Here is a 13,579-nt window from a genome sequence, read left to right as displayed (position 1 = left end):
ATATATATATATATATATTGCCTTCCTCTTCATTATTTCTCTTAGTGAACACCAATTCTTTCAGAAGCCAATTCTGTATTCTTAGCAGGACAGTCTTTTTTTTATTGCTTTTGGTTTAATATTAATAAAAACCAAAAAGTAAATGATCATGCAAACTTATGTTTCATTACCTGGTATTTCTGAAGATTGAGAATTTTCATGAAAATGCATTCTCAAGGTAACTTGGTGCTTATTATTTTAAGTTACAAAGTTTTCTTAACCTTAACCTTTGCAATGAAAATTTTTCCTTCATGTATAACATGCCTCTATAATGTTAGGTATAAGCAAATTTTTTTAAGTTGGTTAAGAGTTCTTTTCTCCTCTACCTCGTTTTGTGATATTTAGAGTTGCTACTTTCAAGATGTCTGTTCCTAGTAGTTCTGGCTCCCAAACTCAGAAAAAACTACATAACCAATTGTGCAAAAGTTGTATCTGTGATCAGACACAACCTTATGGACTAAGTATTCAGGAACTCTCTTATAAATAAACTAGAGGCCCGGTCCACGAATTCGTGCACAGGTGGAGTCCCTCGGCCTGTCTGGTGATCAGGGGCCAACCGTGGCCTTCTTGCCCAGTCTCTATTGGGGCCGATCAGGGCCAGCCAGCCAGGGGGAGGGACCATGGGAGGTTGACCGCCACTTGTGTGTGTGTGTGTGTGTGTGTGTTTGTACTTAATTTCAGATGTGTAGTATTAAAGATAAAATTATATTTATAATTAATTATAAAAATATAATTATAATTATTGTGTCAGTTTTGTGGTTTGTATATTTCCTTTGTATATATTTTCTAATTTGTTCTTAAAAATAGTACTGTAAGGTGCAGTTACCCAAAGTGAAAGTATTATGTGGTCAATATAATGATTTTAGTGAAAATATAGACCTCTTCTGAAATTTTAAACTATTACTTACATTCCCACCACTGAGATATCAATTTTGGTATTTTTTTCTTTACAGATTTTATTTTGTACATTGTGCAATCACACGAAATATAGAATTTTGATAGAGATTTAAACATCTTAACTTTCTATTAGCAATATACATTTTTTAAAAAATAATGCGCTATTAAGTTAACCCCCTCTCTGCTGTTGAAAAATTTTGTCTCCAAATTTTTGCTATCATAAAATACATTTTTGAGCAATTTTGTTTTTATCTATTTAGAAAAGTATATTTGCAATAGTTTCAAAAGTAAAAATTCTGAGTTAAAGAATGAACATATTTGGGGGGACTTCATTAATATATATTGTAAAACTAAAACATATATTATAGATAACACTTGGAGACATGTCCAAAATGACAGAGTTAGTTACTTGAATAAAACCAAAATACAACTGTAACACATATCAAATGTACTCTAGTGACTTTCCTTTGCTCAGTTTCTTGTTCTCATTTATATTCCAAATGTTTGATCACTGGAACAAGTGATCTCTGCTGAAAAGAGTTGCTGTTTTATAAAACAACAACAGCAAAAGCCCCCAAAATTATGCAGTTGCATTTGGCCTCTTTTAAATATGACACTAAAATTTTTCTAATTTTGAAGAGATACACAATTTTTACTTTTCTCTTTTCTTTACTAATGATGAATGTAACTACCATATTTCCTTGATGATTTGTTTTTCTAATTACAGCTACAACCCATCAGAAAATACATTAGAGAAATATCTTTGAGGCATCACTATTTATGTGAAATTGGGACTAAATTCAACCACAAAGTAGCCAAAGCAGTGTAAGTTACCTTTTCAGATTTGTGGACTTTGTTGTTGCTGGATCACCCTCTTGATTAAACTAATTTTAAAAATCATTTATTTTTCATTTAATAATGTCTCTCAGTACAGACCTGGTTCTTTTCTCTACACATACGCTACTTGCCTTGCCTGTGCAATAGGGCACACAGGGCTGGACATGAAATTGCACAATTGTAATTTCTGCCCATTATCTCCTACCTCAATTTTCTTCCATCTGCTCATCCTTAGTCTCTTCCTCAGTGCACAACTGATTCCATATATACAGAAGCAGGTACTTAATTATTCTGCATGGTAAAGGCTGGAGGACAAAAGCTATTCTTTTTTCTGGGAAGATAGGAAAACATTGGCTTCAATGTTACACAGAACAGAGGAAATCAGTGGTGTTTCTTGGGGTGGGAATGGAGGAGGATGAGGCGGGAGAAGAATTTGATGTTATCCAATATGCCTCTTTTCTGGCCTAGATTGTGTTTCTGTCCAAGTTGACCCCTAAAGACATGCATCTGCCTTATAGTACCTTCTTCTCCAATTTAGGACAACATTGGGCTGCCTAGAAGCTCAGTTCTCCTTCCAAGGCAGTCCCATTTTCTCTATTTCCCGAGAAATGTCAGGGATATTGCTCAGTTGTCAACAGAGAGAGGTAAGGGAGACCCAAGTCTCCTGTAATTATTATCTTTGTGATGAAGACTTTCACTTGGAAAATCAGGTCAGATAAATATCCAAATCACTTCTCTAAGCAGCTCAACTCTTTAAGCAATAATTTAAATGATTCAAATGACTATATTATCCATGATTATCAGTTGAATCATATTTGTTTTGTGACTTAGATATTATATGGCTCTGGGTCCCATCACTGAAGAAACAGAAAGCATTTAAAATATTCTCTTCACCCTACATTTACAATGTGTTTCTATCCTTTTGGTTACTCAATGAATTAGAACTAACTTTAGAAATAATCAAATTCACAATGTTGTTTAAAATGTACCTTTTTTTTTCAGGGAATTGGTTCTGTTGACTAAAAAACAACCTAAAGCTAACTTTTCTGAAATTGCCAAACTGGCTGCTGATATTAAAAATCTTCATCAGACCTGTTGTGAAGGAAATACAGTAGCATGTGTATTTGGCAGGGTAGGATCCTCTGTTTTCTCAAAACTCACTCTGGCCTTTAAAATACTTATAATTCTTAACATAGAGGAAGAAGATTGGGAGGAGGATGAAGAGGTTAAAGGGGGTCAACTATATTGTGGTAGACTTTGGGTGATGAGCATACAATGCAATGATGTATCATAGAATTGTGCACTTGAAATTTGTATAATGTTATTAACCAATGTCACCCCAATTAGTTAATTTAAAAACCTTGTATTGCTTAAATAAAGGTGATAGTGGTATGTAATGAATCTGCAAAAGTAATTATCATTTATCAGATTTTGCTATTGAGTTATGCTATCCTCTAAATAATGAATTAGATTTTTTTTCCTTTTGAATTTTTTGACATAAATTAAATAGTATTGAGACTTACCTTTCTGAGAAGGTTTGAAAGAACTTGTCAGTGAAAAGAGCAGGGATGAAGATAGAAACCAGTGTGACAGTTTTCCCTTACCTCTAAGATTCTTTATAAAGATGAACAATTCTAGAATGCTTTTCCTCTTCTTTTGTTTCCAACTAACTTCTATATGTCCTTTAAGATTCAAATTATTCAAGATCTTCACACTACAAATTGCTTTTTTCTTCCAAAGTATCATATATATACCTTTTTTTACAACTTCTGTTATAATGCATTATTATTGTTTAATTGTTTGACCCTCCAACTAGATTGTGAGTTGCTTAAGTGTAGAGACTAGCTTGTTCATGCACACACACCATTATTTGTGTGTATATATGTATGGATAGGTAAATGTATGTAAGTATACGTAATAATAATATTATTGTAATTGTAGAGGCCCAGTGCATGAAATTCATGCACTCGGAGGAGGGGGCCTTCCCTCAGCCTAGCCTGTGCCCTCTCACAGTCTGGGAGCCCTTGGGGAATGCCCTTGTGAGGAGTGGGCCTAAGTCGTCAGTTGGACATCCTTAGTGCTGCCGTGGAGGTGGGAGAGGCTCCTGCCACCACCGCTGCACTCACCAGCCATGAGCCCAGCTATGGGAGCACACTGATCACTCGGTGGCAGCTCCTGCATTGAGCGTCTGCCCCCTGGTGGCCAGGGTGCATCATAGTGACCGGTCTTTCTGCCATTTGGTCGATTTGCATATTAGCTTTTTATTATATAGGATATATAGTAAATGACAGAGAAAAATGTCTCCTAAATTGAGATCTTACAACAATAGTAACAATAGCAAGACAATAAAACTCTTCATTTGTATTTTGTTGACCTAAACATGGAAACAATACTATGGTCTATTTAAAAGAGATTGTGACACTGGAGTAAGGTCAAATAGAGAAGCTTTTCTAATTAGAATGAGTCACTACAAATGACTTTTTTGGTCTTTCAGTTTGCCAAGGATAAAGCAATATAAGATGAGTTGTTTTTTCTCTTGTGTTCTATTAATAACAATAAATTAATTAATTAATTAATTAATAAGTTAGAATGAAGTCATCAAAAACAACTGCTCCCTTTTCTATTTTAGAGCCAGCTTATGAACTATACCTGCTCTAAACAGGCTCTCCTATCCAGCAAGATCACTCCATGCTGTGCACTGCCAGTGCCCTTCAGAGGGGAATGCATTATCAACTCTGAAAATGACAATAAACCTCATCTCTCATCCCTGCCATTCAGCAGGTTTACAGAAGATCGATTTGTATGCAAACAATTCACTGACAAGCAGGATGATTTTGTACAAGAGTAATACAAATTTTTTATAAAATATTAATGATAGAACATTATATTTATAGATTATTTAAAATAGTATATAAAGTTGTAAACTAAAATGATGACAGCAATTAACCAATGATGTGAATGAGCAACTAAATGGGAACTGTGACCAGCAGGAGATGCTTTGTGGAGTCCAAAGTTGGCAGCTACTACATAACTCCAGCCACATGTTACCATATTGGCATGCAGGCTTTCGGTGGTTAGGTCTACTGCATTTTGAGAGATTCTTGGAGTTTCTTAATTTTTAAATGTTGACAACTAATACAGGAACTTTTTAAAAAATGCAGTGGAGGTCAAATGTTTGCTCTAACGGACTTAGAGTCCTCTAACTAAGAGCTTCAGAATGATATATCTGGTCAGCTCTTCTATTTTATTTTAATTATTATTTTTTAAATATATTTCTTATTGATTTCAGAGAGGAAGGGAGAGGGAGAGAGATAGAAACATCAATGATGAGAGAGAATCATGGATTGGCTACCTCCTACTGGGGATCGAGCCCATAACATGAGCATGTGCCTTTGATTGGATTTGAATCGGGGACCCTTTAGTCCTCTGGCCAATGCTCTATCCGCTGAGACAAACCGACTAGGGCAGCTCTTCTATTTTAATTAATACTTACGCCCAAAACCATAGTGTGGCATTTAAAGATAAGAGATATGGATGGAATATTAATATCTCTGGTATCCATTCAGAAGCACATATTAATTTGTGCATAAGACAAACTGACTTCAATATTATTGTATGGTTAAAATATTTCCAAGATCACTTTGTGAAATATTATTTGGATTTGTAGGAAGTCCCTAGCTATATTTTGAAATTTATATTGGATATTGGCTAAAAGTAAGTGTCTCTTCCTGAACCTACTTATTTCCTAAACTTGCATCTGATACTGAAGAAGTTGATAGGCCTAGCTTGTTAGTGGTTTTCACATTAGACTATGAGTTGGGAGACTTGATTTCCAGTCCAGCTTTGCCATTTGGCATGTAGGTCAAGCCATGAAATTTCTCCAGGCTCTTGTGTTCTGACAGTAAACTGTGGTGGTTGGATAAGATTACTTCTAAGATACCTCCTGCAATTCTATGATTCCTTTGAATATATTCTAGACTCCAAATTTCCTTCCTTGTAACCCAGAAGAATGGGTAGATTATGCATGAACTACTCATGCTTGAAAGTTTATATGGAAAAGAAGGAAAGATGGTGATTTAATACCTAGCTAGCCAGCACTTCTCTCAAAAGAATTGTAATACTTATAAAATCTAGCCTCAACAATCATTGAGAAAAATGTGTTCTCACCCAAGTACTTAAAATTAATTTTTAATGAAAGTAACTAGAGATTCTGAACCATGAACTATCAGCTAATTAAAGTATTTTAGGTTTAAGTTTTGGATCTGCCACTCATTAGTGTGTGACTTTATTTGAAAAAGTATTTATTTATTATTGTCTTTATTGATTTTAGAGAGAGAGGAAGGGAGATGGATATAGAGATAGAAACATTGATGAGAAAGAAACACCTATTGGCTGTCTCCTGCACACCCCCTACTGGAAATTGAGCCTGCAACACGGGCATGTGCCCTGACTGGGAACTGAACCAGTGACCTCTTGGTTCATGGGTTGACAGTCAACTACTGAGCCATCCCAGCTTGGCTACTGTGTGACTTAAAAAACCTAATATATTTTATTGATTTGATTTCCTTACCTCCAAATGTAGTCAATAAAATTACCTGCCTGCCTCCTAAGGTTTCTAAATGTGTTAAAGTTAGTTAAATATTGAATAAATTTCAGAATTATAAATAGCGTTAGAGAGAAAACTCATAGCCTTTGAATTTCACTGTTTACTTTCAAATATGTTTCATATGGATACAGGTTTCTTTATGAATATTCAAGAAGACATCCAGAGTTGGCAGTTCCAGTTATTTTAAGAGTGGATTCAGTGTATCAAAAGTTATTGGAAAAATGCTGTAAATTAGAAAATCCTCTGGAATGCTATAGCCATGGGGTAAATGCCTTTTTATTGTTCAACCTGTTACTCACAAGTGATTACAAGCACAGGAAAAAATACAGTTCTGTTAGTAGTGCCATACTTTCGTAACATGATTATACATGTTCTGGCTAATTTCACTACACATGGGCTATCACTGTCATCTAAACCAAAGGCCACATTATCATACCACAGTGACTCTCTGTGCAAGTCACTGTCTTATAGATTCGGTATGTCCTGGAAGCTTCGCTACGCAATCTCCTCTTTAAAGTAAATGTCTGGCACCGTAGCAGGTAGCATGACAGCACAGCCTGTTGGAAAGGTCGACTATTTCTACCAAGCAGGCCTGGAAACTGTTCCTATTTCTGTCCAGAAATCATATTGTTCATAGGCAGCAGCTCCTGGTATGCGTTTGACATGAAAAATACAGGTGAAAATACAGGTGATTACAAATCTGATTGTTCAATTGTTTTTTGGGGGCAGTTATCAGGAAACAGGAAACAGGCCTTTGTTCTAACCAATGGCTTACATACATGTATTTATAGAGTGTGGGGTGGGGGTGAGAGTGGAGGGTGAAGGGAATCTCTTGACCTGTCTGGGCATGAGCAGGTCCACTTAGCGTCCTCCTGTTCACAGAGAGGATAAATGAAAGTGATTTAGTCTCCCATAGGTTAGCACCCTCTGGTGGCATCACCAGCAGACCTCCACAATAATCATAATGGTAATAACACCTAAGGAAACATGGATGTTTAGAGTTAACACAGCAAATTTATACCCAGTGTTCTATTTGGTCCTCATAAAGGCTTGGTATCAGGTAATGCCAGAATTGCTAACAACTTTTTATAGATGAGAGCATTGAATTTCAGAAGGTTCAAATGACTAGCCCAATGCCATACAGGCAGTAAGGACAGGGCTGAGCCTTAAATCCAGGCAAACAGTTTACATGTCTGACAACATCTCCCTACAACAAACACTACCTACCAGGATCAGGGGGACTTGGTTTGGTGCTCCTACCAAAGTATTCAGCCTGCAAGATCATGTGTATCTTCCCACCGGAATTAATTTGTGTGGTCAAAAACTCTGAATTTACAGTAATCGCTGAGAATTCCCTTTGATTGATTTAATGTGGATTTCTGCAGTATTTTACTATATTCAAGGCTGCATGTTTTTATTACACCACCACTTCTTAATACATGTCCATATTTCTTTATCTCTATATCTTTTTCTCTATATTTGCTGTTTATGTAAAAGACAGTATTATTAAAAATAACCAGTAAACACACACACACATACACACACACACACTGACCAATTAAACTTAGATCTATAAACTATCATTAATAATCTCTTTTTGGCTTGATGAATGATTTGCCATATACTTATAAAATATACTATTTAATCACAATGAATTTTTATCATGGAAAACTGAATATTAATTTCACTGTCCCACTTTTCCCCCCACAAAGTACATGGCCATTCCTGTTTTAGCAAAACGTGTTTTTCATGATTTGTTAACTCAGTAAGTAAATAAAGCCCTGGGTTTAGGAAAACAGCTATATTAAATTCTTATAGAAAATGGTTTTGCAATCTTACTTGAGATATATTATTACAATGATAGAAAAACTCCAATTATCTTTATTTTTCAGAAAGAGATGTTCCAACGAGTGGTTCATGAAAGCCATGAGCACGTTAAAAATCATTGTGATTTACGTGAGAAATTAGGAGATAGTAACTTCCACGACAGGTATGCTTGTAAGATATTGTCCAGATTTATACTTGTTTAGTGAGCTTTTGCTCACTCCTGATGCTGAGAGTTTCAAGAGTCTATAGCCAACCTTAAAATCTCAGAGCTAAGGGACATCAGTTCAGAATTAACCTAGCTATCTTTGTCTTGATAAGATAGATGTCCATAGAACGTTTCCTCTGTTTTCCAGGCCAGATTCCAGATTTCAGTCAATGTCCAGAGGTTAAGGAGCCAAGCCGGCCCTGGCTGCCTTTCTGCAATCTAAATGACTGGAATGGCCTTCAGGCCCTGGCTGCCTTTTCTGCTCCCTCCCACACATCTGGACATTTAGCGTAGGGCTTTGCCTGCAATTTTGAGTCAAAGCTACAACAGAGATCTAATGTAGGGTCCCTGTGTCCATTTTAAATCAAGTCCATATGGCAAATTTAGTATTGTCACCACTGAGAGTACAGATGAATGGATACCTTAGTTAATTGCCAGAGGGAACACACGCAACTTCTTATGTGCAGAGAGACTGGTAAATCCCATTGTATTTTAAAGATTAATACATCAAAAAGCAAAAGCCAATTTTTAGGAGTCTTTAGAATCAACTGCAATAGTCTACTTAGAAAAGGATTATTGAGGCAAAGTTCAGTTCGACATAGTGTCCCATAGTATTATTGATCTTAAATTAAATGTCCAGAATAATGGATCCAGAAAAAATTGCTCTTGTTTCAGAGAGAATATGTGGCTTATTACTTTTCTTTTAGGCTGTGTTCAACTGCTAATGTCTACTTTTAAGGATTAGATCTCTGGTTTTCAAACTTTAGAATTGCCTAGAGGACTTGTTAAATACAGTCCCACCCCAAGAGTTTCTGATTCCTAAGTCTGGGATGGGACCTGGAAGTTTGGGTTTCCACAAAGTTCCTAGGAATGCTCATACAGCTGGTCCAGGAGCCACAATTTGAGAACCACTAGATTAGGTTGACTGTTTCATTGGATGTTATAGTTAAATCCGTCCCCCAACTCCATTATAATATAAATGCAAGAATTGTCTCTGATCTTTTTGTTCTCAAATCCAAGTCTGTAGAGTCTTTCTCTTTAAAATCTCTCTTTATATCTCTCAATTCCCACCACCACTCTCCTAGTTCAGGCTACCACTATCTCTCACCTAAATGACTGGAATGGCCTTCAGATTTTTTCTTCACTCACATTGCCTTGTGCCCACCTCCAATCCATTCTTTATACAACAACCATGATTATGTTAAAAACATTGTAAATCTAATTCTGTTACTAACCTATCTTTCCTCTCCTTTCTACAGCTACCCCCCAATCAAGGGGGAAAAATCATATTCAATGACTTCCAAAAGGTTCTCCTTCCACTTTCATTCCCCTCAACCCAGCTCATTTTTAGTTATTGTCAGACCTCAGCCCACATGTCATTTCCTCCAGGCCTGTCCAATTTCCCTGTGCACTTACATTCTATGCGCACCTACAACATTCTATTCCTCTCACTCCGCCAAGTGTATTTGTATCTCTCCCAACTAGAGTGTGATCTTGAGTGATTGTTTCCTGATCATTGCTGTAGTACCTATTCTTTCACATTGTAGACAACTAATAACAGCTTGAATGGTCCATGCATATGCTTATTTTGGAACCTGTTCATGTCTGATTTTGCAGCAATCCAAATTAGCTATCATAGTTATCCTTGATAAGCAGAAAAAGTGTGGAGCAAAATTTTTGTAGGTTATTTTTCCCGAAGACAATAATTACTGAAGTCTTCAGAGTCTGACAAGACCAAGTTATTCAAATTATATTCCTAAAGATACAGTTTTAACAGAAACAAGTTGAAAACTGTTATGGATATTCACATGTCTCCACATTGTACATGAAAGAGATTGATATCTTTCCAAATGTTACCTATTGAGAGAAAAAAATCTATACAGCTAAATCTTCCCAGTAAACAGAAACAGAAAAATAGGATTTTACTGGATACCGGTGTAAGTAGGGACATAGTACTAATCTTCCACATAAATAAGGTCACATGAAAGCAAGAGAGAAAACTCCCAAAGTGGCAGTGCTTCTTTGAAAAACCCTTCTCTAGGCAACACAGTTAAGATTACAGTGTGTGAGGCTGGAAGAGAATGCCAGGTATATTGAATAAGCCACTGGGCTATTGGAACAAGGACTAAAAGGGTAGAATTAAACACAGTTTAATGCCATGTTCAACCTCAATCAGAGACAATATCAGATATTGAGGAAAATTCTGTAGAATTTGTCATTTTAGGCACACAGTCATTGTAAGAGGAACTTATTCTTTCAGGCTCTTGGTCCATTATACTAAGAAAGCCCCACAACTATCTGCTCAAGAGTTGGTTATGTTCACAAAGAACATGGCAGCTGCCGCCACCAAATGTTGCCCTCTGAGTGATGAACAGCAGTTTGTCTGCATGGAGGATGCGGTAAGCACATCTGTGGCTTCATGTTTACCTGTTCTTGAAGTTCTAATCTCTAACCCTCAGTAAGTAATCTCATGTTAGGATACATCTATGACCTATCCCTAGAGCCTAATAATTCTGTCCCTTATGTTTATCAGTTGATTAAAGGATGTAATAAAAGACAGAGATGAGCAGCCAGATATAGAGATTCATAGGGTGAACTCAACTTGAGGATGATAGGATGAGGGAAGCCAAGTCTCAGAACTAGGCTGCCCCTGACTCTTCCTTTCCCCCAAACAGTGAAATCAAGGCACTAGAATGTGAGCATACTTAAATATAACCTTGTTTTCTGTGGGTAAGAAAATAACAACCGCAAACCTAATCGCTCTTATTTTACTTCTCTTCTGGGAAAGGCTAAGCTAATTCTTGGAGCTTTATGCAGAAGACATGAGACACAGCCTATCAATGCCGGTGTGGGTCACTGTTGTGATGATTCCTATGCCTTCAGAAAGCTATGCTTTGATGATCTGCACATTGATGGAACTTATATTTCTCCACTTTTATCCTGCGGCCAAATCATCAGCCTTAAAGAGGACTTATGCAGAGCTCAAGAGGAGGAAATCCAAATTGAAAAGCAAAAGTAAGAATTTTTTCATTACTGCCAACAAAGAAGCTATAGAGAACCATAAAGCAGGTGCAGATATTAAGTGCTACATAATGAATGGAGCTGCTAAATATTATGTTAGGAGATCAAGTAGAATTGAGAATATTATGCAATTCTGCAATTGTTGCTATCATGGGTGCTGCTCAAACTTGATCAGCAAATGAGATTGAAGTCTATTAATCAGAAAATATTGACATAGAAGTACATAAAAATAGGGTTCCATGATCAAATAAGTTTGATCCTTGCTCTTCTCAGAAATGTATACTTTCCATTAACAATGGAAGTTGGAGAAGTCCCGCACTAATCTATTTAGCTTGTTCTAACTTATCATCATCTGGGCCATAGAATCTACTAAGATTCTGTAGGACCAAATTAAAAGGATATAGAAATAGACTTTACTTCCTGATAAGCAGAGTTGGAAAGGGCATGGATACAAAGAAATATAGACAATTGGTTCCATTTTTTTTAAATCAGTCTCATGTGAATTATTAATGTAGTTGTTGAAATTACAGACAATGGTGAATGTCAAGATATGATGGAAAGTGAGGCAATTTATTGGGTGAGGCCATCAAAAATTAGGTGGCATGACTAAGCTTCTTATGTGTGACAGGAATAGATAGGGATGGGGGATATTATAAATTGATGACATATACTTAGAAGAAACTATGGCTTTTAAAAGACATTGTAAGAAAGATGTGTTGGAAGTAGTAAAAGAAAACTAGGTGGTAAGAATGTGGAGTTCAAGTAAAAATAGCCTTCTTTTTAGCGGCTTAGGGAAGCTGTTTCCTCTGGGGAGCCATGTTTTCCTGTAGAGCAAGAAAGAGAAGTTAAGAGGCTGTGGATATAGACAGGCTTGTAAATGAGAAAGCCTAAAGTTACAAAGAAGACAGAGGATGAGTTAGAGAGGGCCATAAGAGTAGGAGATGGGTCAGAGTAGGGATGTAGAAGCATCAGTATGACAGATAATCTGGGAGACTTACTTAGACTTCTGACTGTGACTGAGGTGGCTGAGGCATCACCAGCTTAGCCTTAGAAATAGCACATGCAGCACACACAAACCTAAGGCAGCTGCTCTTGCCCCTGGCTACCAAAAGCATGGTGATTAAGAGCTCACAAGTGACTGACATTTCCCCAAATTCTCCCTATCCCATACACATGGATAGATGGAATGGAACACTTACGATCAGGTCTTAGAAAAGGGGCTATTTCTTTGCTGCTGCAGACAAAGAAATATCTTAGTGTCATCAATCATCCACCTCTTTACCCCACCCCACACTTAAGCTTAGAGCCAAGATACCTTTCTTTGCTGCTGCAGACAAAGAAATATCTTAGTGGCATCAATCATCCATCTCTTTACCCCACCATACACTTAAGCTTAGAGCCAAGATACCCCATGGTCCAGGCATTCTCCCTTAGAATGAATTCTGCTGCGGATGGATGTGATATTGAAAGCCCATTTGGCATCAACAAAAGGTGACTGTTCTAGGAAAAGCCAAAGGGTGAAATTCTGGTTTCTCGGAGTCAGCAGGATGTATTGAAAGTCCTCCATCCCTGACAAGTGGGGCAGTTCCCATATAGCGCCCACCATACTTCCTGCCCTTCTCACATGCCCCGGGTCTCCTTGCTCTTTCTCCCCAAGAGCATTCAAAGTGGTAGTTTATTTATAATTCATTTATTTATTTTAAATCATGCTTGTACAAGATCTAAATATTATTAGACCAACAATATCAACTTGCCAAGTGAGGCTATGTTGCCTTGGGAATGAGCACCTTCTCATGGTCAGCAATCACAAGGCTGTCATGTGTTCTGTTTTATCACAGTACTTGCAATTCAGTAGCCAGTGGACCTTTGAAGTCCTTTCTTCATTTCCCAAGGTGACCTGATCACACACTAGACTTTCAAACTTTCCAACAAGCACCCAAAGTACATTGTAACATTGAGTTAACCATTCTTTCTTTAACCCAAGCTTGATGTGGAAATATGAGGAGAAAGTAGTCTGTTTTACTTCTAGAGTGTAGGCTTTACTTTCTCTTGAGGAAATTCTCTGGGCATAGAAAGGCATCTCACTAAATTCTTACCACAAAATGTATGAGCTACATAATGTTGTGACTTCATTTTAATCATGAGGA

General features: G+C 37.0%; 1 protein-coding gene across 2 annotated transcripts in view; it reads left to right on the top strand.

Annotated features, from left to right (window-relative positions):
- The window catches only part of LOC102762095 (alpha-fetoprotein-like), a 31,050-nt gene that overhangs the window by 8,597 nt on the left and 8,874 nt on the right, over positions 1-13,579 (top strand). For both annotated transcript variants that reach the window (XM_006770653.2, XM_006770652.2), the window contains exons 6-12: positions 1,664-1,761; positions 2,776-2,905; positions 4,403-4,617; positions 6,511-6,643; positions 8,272-8,369; positions 10,672-10,810; positions 11,200-11,426. In XM_006770653.2, coding sequence (XP_006770716.1) covers positions 1,664-1,761; positions 2,776-2,905; positions 4,403-4,617; positions 6,511-6,643; positions 8,272-8,369; positions 10,672-10,810; positions 11,200-11,426 — 1,040 coding nt within the window. The remainder of the gene's footprint in view (positions 1-1,663; positions 1,762-2,775; positions 2,906-4,402; positions 4,618-6,510; positions 6,644-8,271; positions 8,370-10,671; positions 10,811-11,199; positions 11,427-13,579) is intronic.

The sequence above is a fragment of the Myotis davidii genome, unplaced genomic scaffold (assembly GCF_000327345.1).
Source record: "Myotis davidii unplaced genomic scaffold, ASM32734v1 scaffold905, whole genome shotgun sequence".
In the NCBI taxonomy this organism is placed as follows: Eukaryota; Metazoa; Chordata; class Mammalia; order Chiroptera; family Vespertilionidae; genus Myotis; species Myotis davidii.
The sequence above is the reverse complement of the archived record's forward strand: the minus strand, read 5'-3'. Positions and strand labels throughout refer to the sequence as shown.